The sequence below is a fragment of the Chiloscyllium plagiosum genome, chromosome 7 (genome assembly GCF_004010195.1).
Source record: "Chiloscyllium plagiosum isolate BGI_BamShark_2017 chromosome 7, ASM401019v2, whole genome shotgun sequence".
Classification (NCBI taxonomy): Eukaryota; Metazoa; Chordata; class Chondrichthyes; order Orectolobiformes; family Hemiscylliidae; genus Chiloscyllium; species Chiloscyllium plagiosum.
In genome coordinates this window covers 63978499-63986042 of record NC_057716.1, presented here as the reverse complement: position 1 = coordinate 63986042, position 7544 = coordinate 63978499, and the positions used below count along the sequence as shown (strand labels likewise).

The 7544-nt window shown below is 36.5% G+C and overlaps 1 protein-coding gene across 1 annotated transcript in view; it reads right to left on the bottom strand.

The window, feature by feature from the left end:
* Nucleotides 1-831: 831 nt before the first annotated feature.
* Nucleotides 832-7544, bottom strand: part of ttc21b (tetratricopeptide repeat domain 21B) — a 107393-nt gene continuing 100680 nt past the window's right edge. Inside the window, exon 29 of the mRNA XM_043693904.1 lies at nt 832-2012. Within this exon, the coding sequence (XP_043549839.1) occupies nt 1935-2012 (78 nt within the window). The 3' untranslated portion in view covers nt 832-1934. The remainder of the gene's footprint in view (nt 2013-7544) is intronic.

Genomic DNA, 7544 nt, shown 5'->3' with positions numbered 1-7544 from the left:
CAACATCTGGTAGAATAAGTAGACTTCTTTGAGGCAGTTTGGTGTACTTGTAAATTGTATTTTGTTTTAATCCTCTATTTTATTCCTCTTTAATTAATCCAAACCATAACAACAATATTCTTTGTATATATTTTCTGATGAATGAGATATGTTCTTATCTCTGCAAAAGAAGGGGCACATTGTGGGATCACTTTAATAGACTAAGTGAATAGTCACTTTTAGTGCAGTGATGTGATTACTCTATTGGCCACGTACTACAGGAACAAATAATGTAAATATATAACCTCTGCTTCATCTTTCTATTATGATGTCAGCCAAGGGACCTGTGCATGCAGGTCATCGAAATAAAGACAAGTCTGTGAGCAAATGATTTGTGCAGAATACTCGCTTGATATTATAACAATTCCCACAATTCATGCCACACCACTTCCTGTTTATTCTAATCAATTTTGCAAACATCCAATCATGGAAAGTACCATTAAAAAGCAGTTAGCAACCAAATCAAAGTGTATAATGGTTCCATTAAATAGTACTCATGGCATTGTTTAAGTATGTATGTCAGCTGAAGTGTTGAGCTCCAAAACAGCAGTATTAACACACATGATGATTGATATTACAATATGCCTACTCTGTGTACTTTCAACAGATGTTCTCACTGAATGGGACTGGGTATGACTTGCATGAACAATGTGTGGGTAACATTTCCAAGGCAAATGGAACTTATTGTGGGGAAAAAGAAAGAGCTGAATTTGGCAGTTTGTTATGTCACAAGGCATATTCCATGACCAGTATTGTGTCCATGTATGATACAGATATAACAAAAGGCTGAAATTCAATTTTAAAAAATCAACGTTGCCTATTTATTGATATTTGCTTTGAAATAATCAGATGGCAAAAGATTCTTGTTTTTAACAATACAACCATAAGTAGGAAACACTAATTACAGAAAGTCTTTTTACTCCACAGTATTTATAAACTGATTCAGAAATACAAAAAGACAACAAAAACCAGAATGCAGACAAATTAAGATAGGAAAGTGAAAGTTTTAAATAAAAACTATCACCAGTTTTGAAATGTAATATGTGACAATCTAAACTGTGTACAGCAACTAATTTTAACCAAGTTACATGCATTGGACAAACACATCAGCAAGTTTTGCAGGTTCATAGAAATATACAACAGCTAATCTAGTATTATTTCTTGCCTTTAAAATGTCTTTACAGATACAGTGATTTACTACGTACAGACCACTTTTTAGTTTAAGCCATTCAAAAAAGACTGACTCTTCCCAAAAGCTCAAGACAATGAACACCAAATTAATTTGTACTTAAAGTATCGACTATCAAGGGCCTGCAAATTCTGACATTTGAAGAACCAACTCCTTGAGGGAATAGTCTAAAATGAATGATTGTGTTCTACATCATTAACACACAGTGGAGGTGTTGCGGTAGAAAATTACATAAAATTATGTATATGCAAATTTATATTCACAGATACTCGTAATTTATAAAGGAAATAACACTGTTGTAAAAACAATGAAACACTATTATGGAAATGTATATAAATTGCTGTGGGTTATAAAGCATATAAAAGTAATACATCCAAATAATTATACAGGGCGACCGCCATATCCGCGGGTCTGGTTACCGTGGTTTCAGTTACAGAGGGTTATCGCAGCCCGAACATATTACATGGAACATCCAGAACCAGGGACCAATGGGCTGCTGGGGAGGTAAATTTCCCATTTAAATGAATGGGCTTGCTACTGTCTGCGATTTTGGGCATTCGCGATAGGTCATGGAACATATCTCCCCACGGGTATAGCGGGACTACTGTACATTAGAACTTACTGTACATAATGCAGATTGGCATGTCAAATAATACACATATACTTCAGAAGTCGCTGAAAGCAAAGCTAGCATCATATGACACAATTAATAACGGAGAGCTGCTCGAGCTTTGTCAAGAATCTCTTTTCTCATTTTTGGATAATTGGGATGGGCGCTTAGTACCTACCAAAACAAAATAATATATTTCATTTGTTTGAAATTATAAATGTTTATTCAAAATTAAAAATATTGAATCGCCTTAGTTGTTGTGACTAGGCAACAACTTTAAAGGAAAAGTGAACAGCTACACCTAACTTGCAACAATTTCAATATACAACAGTAATACAATTCATTTGCTTCCAGTATTTCTAATAAACTAATAAATTATTCAGATTAATAAAATTAAAATATTGTGGATGCTGGAAATCTGAAACAAACAGAGTGCTGGAGAAATTCAGCAGGTCTTACAGCATCTGTGGAGAGAAAATGTTAACAGTACAAGTCTGGTATAATTTCTTCATCAATGTACCACTTTTTTTATTCCCAAATCAATTAATTATTTTATAAATGTTATTACATTTCTTTCCTGATTCTTTTCTTTCATTAACTTTTGCCATTGTAATATTTTTAAGCCCCATATTTGCAACCTCTGTCAACAGAAATGTCACTTCAATGTGATTTACTGATTTTTAAAATTCCCAGCATTGCTCTGAGGAGCCTTTGCTTTATCCCAGTCTTTGACAGATGCTATTCATTATCACTGCCCTGTTCTTCAGACCTCATCATTTTCTCAGACAATAGTGCAAATCAATTTTATGGAATGTTATTTATCGATAATAATCCTGTACCATTTTAATCTGAAATCTTAAATTAAGAGTGAGAATGAGTCTGCAATATTTGCAATTTTCTAAAGCTGAGAATCACAACTGAATTTTAATTCTTGTTTACAATTCAAATTTCTTTATTTCTTAGTGAGGGAATTAATGCTAACCCACAAGAATTTAAAAAGGTGCCTGCAGAATTCTTAACCCATGGTTAAAAACAATAATTGGCAACTGCCGAAATTCAAGTCCTTCAAGATCTCTAAGAGTGATATAGAACTTTATACTGTATTTAGTTTACTTCAACAGAACCTTAAATCCTACTCAAAACTCAAATGATCTGCTATTTGGAAAGGACACATTTACATACACATGATATACTGTATTACAGCAATAAAAATTACCCTTTGACGTTTATTGCTGATATTTAGTGTGCCTTTTAGCTGGTTTAAAATTGTAGTCTGAAAAAAAAACTCATTTAACAAATACTTGCAACGTAATTCTTAAGTCATATATCTTTTCCAGAAAGTTGTCCAAGGAGACTTATGAAATAAAGATTTGTAAAATTATTTTTTTTCCAGTAACAATAGCACCCAATGATATGATGTTATGTTTAAGCATACTAAGCAACTGGACATGGCAAAGCAGTCAAGGGGTCAAGACCAAGGGACCATGGATACAACATAGGAACAGGCCACTAATGCCTTCAAGCCTGTTCCGTCACTCAACGAGATCAAGCTGATCTGTGGCTGAACTCTATTTAACTGCTTTTGGCTCATATCCCTTAATACTTTGCTTAACAAAAATGTATATATCTCAGATTTAAAAGTAACAACAAATCCACCGTCCACTGCCCTTTTTGAAAGAGAGTTCAAAACATCTGCTGCCTTTGTGTGTTGAAGTGCTTCCTCACATCTCTCCTGAACAATCTGGTCCTAAATTCTCAGAGCATGCCCCAGAGTGCAAGAATCCCCAACTAGTGGGAATAATTTATCCGTAACTACCTTGTCTTTTCCTGTTAATATCTTGAAAATAGGCTAGAGAAAATGGGCCTAATATACATAATCACACCTCATATCTTAAACCTTGAAGTCTCAGTATTAATCTTGTAAAGCTATGCTGTACTCCCTCCAAGGCCAATACCCTTCCTCAGGTGTGGTGCCCAGATCTGCTCACAGTAGTCCAAGTGGAGGTTAACCAGGGTTGTGTAAAACTGGAGCATAATTTTTGCATATTTAGTCCTTAAGATATAAAGGCCAGCATTGTATTAGTTTTTTTGATTTTTTTCTGCACCTATTTGTGACATTTTAATGATCCGTGCATCTGAATCCAAAAGTCTCTTTGGACATCTACTACATGCTTAAAATCATAGAATCCCTAGTGTGGCAACGGGCCAATTGGCCCAACAAGTCCACACTGACCCTCCGAAGAGAATCCCACCCAGACCTATTCCCGTACCCTATTACTTCACATTTCCCCAAACTAATGCACCTAACCTACACATCCTTCAACACTACGGGCAATTCAGCATGACCAATTCACTTAACCTCCACATCTTTGGACTGTGGGAGGAAACCGGAGCACCTGGAGGAAACCCATGTAGACATGTGGAGAATGTGCAAACTCACATAGACAGTCACCCAAGGCTGGAATCGAACCCAAGTCTCTGGCGCTGTGAGGCAGCAGTACCGACCACTGGGCCACCGTCTTGCCCTCTGTAACTGTATACCATTTAGAAAGTACCCAGATCTATCCTTTTTGGTCCAAAAGGATTACCTCATAATTATTTACACTGAACTCCATCTGATACATTTTTGCCCATTCACTTAGTCCATCAACATCCCTTTATAATTTTACACTACTTACATGGTCTATAATGCCGCCTAATTTTGTCTTATCAGCAAATGTGAATATGTGACTTTCTATGAAATTATCCAAGTTGTTAATAAATAATGTGAATAATTAAGGCGCTAACACACATCTTTGTCAGCCAACACTGGTCACATCCTGTTAATTTGAGTATCAACCCATAATTCTGCTTTCTGTTACCTGTCACTCAACCAATTACCTAGGCCAAATGACTGAATGTAACAGCTTTAGAAACACGGAGGATAATATTACCAACAGTTATGAGACTATGTAATATACTTCCAGGATTAGTGTTTGAAGTAAAAACAATGCTAACATCCAAAATTAAATGGCATAGATGGGTGAAGGAAAATGGGAATGGTTAATGCTGTTAGAACTGTTGTTTGGTTGTTGGTAAATGTAAAATTCACTAGTAAAATTCACTAAGTGACATACTTAAGCGTTGCTTGTGCAATACAGTATTTTTTTAAATCAGATATTAAAGTGAAAACAAAGAACAATATTATCACAGTGGATTTGTTACTTAAATTTTTGCTTTTGGAAAGGGAAACAATATTACTCTTACGTGAAAGACTCCACTAGCTCACATAAAGGCTGACTGATAAAATAGCACAAACAATACCTAATACAATGTATAAAAGATCTAATAGTGTACATCCACCAGTTCCTTCTATCAACAACGTGTGACCTCCTCTAAGAATTCCAAGAGAATGGTTAAACCTGATTTCCCCCTCATAAAACCATGCTGACTCTGCTCAAGACTTTGACCATGTCCTAGTGCCCTGCTGTATCATTTTAAGTAATAGTTTCTAATATATTCCCTGTGATAGATGTTAAGCTACTTAGCCTGCAGTTTTCTGCTTTCTGCATCACCTTCTTTTTCAATAAAGTAGCCCCATTCAATATTTTATAAACTAACGGAACCATTCCGGAATCAAGGGAGTCTCAGGAAACTAAAACCAATGCATTAACTAGCCCATTAGCCACTTCTGTTCAGACCCTCAGATGAAATCCATCACAACCCAGACACTTGTCAGCCTGGGTTTACTCAGTACAAACCTCTCTAGTGATTGTGATTTTTCTGAGTTCCTCACTCCCTTCCATTTCCTGATTGATTGCTGCTTCTGGGATGTTACTGTAATTCTATAGTGAAAACTGATGCAAAATACTTGTTCAATTCACCTGCATTTCCTTAATTTCATTTATTAATTCACCAATTTGATTTTATGCAGGTTCATTTAGTTAATTCTTCTTTAACCTTTGTTAGAAGCTCATATTTCTGGTTAGTTTTCTCTCATGATCGAGTTTTCCTTTTTATTTCGTAACTCTTTGCTTATTTAAAAATACCGGTCATGCTTAGTTTGGTAACAATAAGAACTTTCCTCTTACCATTTGTTTCTATAAATGGACCTTTCCTGTTTGTCCAATTAAGTCTGATTGTAAAAAAACTTATACCTTAATCTACTTCACTTTCAGAATAGCCAAAGCAATTAAGATACACATTTGTAAATGATCATGTTGCATTCGTCGAAAATCTTAATACTTTTTACAAAATGAATGACTTCATTGTTTCCAAATGAAATTGTTTATCTTTATTCTGTACTGCCACAAAGTAGAACAATATGTTATATGCTACTTAGTGTTGTTTAAAAAGAAAACACTGCAGATGCTGGAAATCTGAAACACATAGAATGCTACAGAAACTCAGCAGGTCTGGCAGCATCTATAGAGAGAGAAACAGAGTTAATGTTAAAGTACAGTGTGACTTTTCAACAGAACTAATACTATTTAAATCTGATACAAAAACAAAAATTGCTAGAGAAATTCAGACAGAAATGTTGGCCAGGGAACAACATTCATAAAAATGACCCTGGGCTTCCAGTTGCTTGCCACTTCAACAAACCAGTGGTAAATGTAAAATTCACTAGTTCAGCTAAGTGGCATGCTTAAGTGTTCCCTGATTTCTGCCTCATGTCTGCCAAGTGCACCACTGAAACTCAGCATAAGCTGGAAAAACAGCACTTCATCTTCCACTTGGGTACCTGGAACCTTCAGGATTGAATGTCGAGTTCAATAAATTTTAAGGCCTGAATACCCACTCCTACACTCATCAATTTTCCTGCTCCTCAGATGCTGCCTGACCTGCTGTGTTTTTCCAGAACCACTCTAATCTTGACTGCTTTCAGCACAGCCAGCCCATTTTGACCTACTTACAGTCCCCATTAACAGCTTTTCTCCTTTGTCTTACTAGCTGTATTCTTCTCTCTCTGGGCTCTGTCTCCACCTTTCCACTTACTCCTTTCCCCCTCCCCCCAGTCTTTAGCATATATACCACTCATTCCTAGCCATCAATTCTGAAGAACAGTCATTGGATTCAAAATTAACTTTGCTTTCTCACCACAGTTGCTGCCACACCTGCTGAGTTTCTCCAGCAATTTCTGTTATCGTTTCAGATCATCAGCATCTGCAGTTCTACTTAATGCAGTATTGCAATTAATGTAATTTAGCAGTTTATATATCTGAGATTTGTTAATGATACTGTCAGAATAAGTATAATCAGTTATTTACAATAACAGATACATAGTATAAAGTAATGATAAAGAACAGTAACTATTTTTACATCTGAATTATTGTTGTGGTTCTGTTCGCCGAGCTGGAAATTTTTGTAGCAAATGTTTCGTCCCCTGTCCAGGTGACATCCTCAGTGCTTGGGAGCCTCCTGTGAAGCGCTTCTGCGGTGTTTCCTCCGGCATTTATAGTGGCCTATCCCTGCCGCTTCCGGTTGTCAGTTTCAGCTGTCCGCTGTAGTGGCCGGTATATTGGGTCCAGGTCGATGTGTTTGTTGATGGAGTTTGTGGATGAGTGCCATGCCTCTAGGAATTCCCTGGCTGTTCTTTGTTTGGCTTGCCCTATAATGGTAGTGTTGTCCCAGTCAAATTCACGTTGCTTGTCGTTTGCGTGTGTGGCTACTAAGGATAGCTGGTTGTGGCGTTTCGTGGCTAGTTGATGTTCATGGATGCAGATC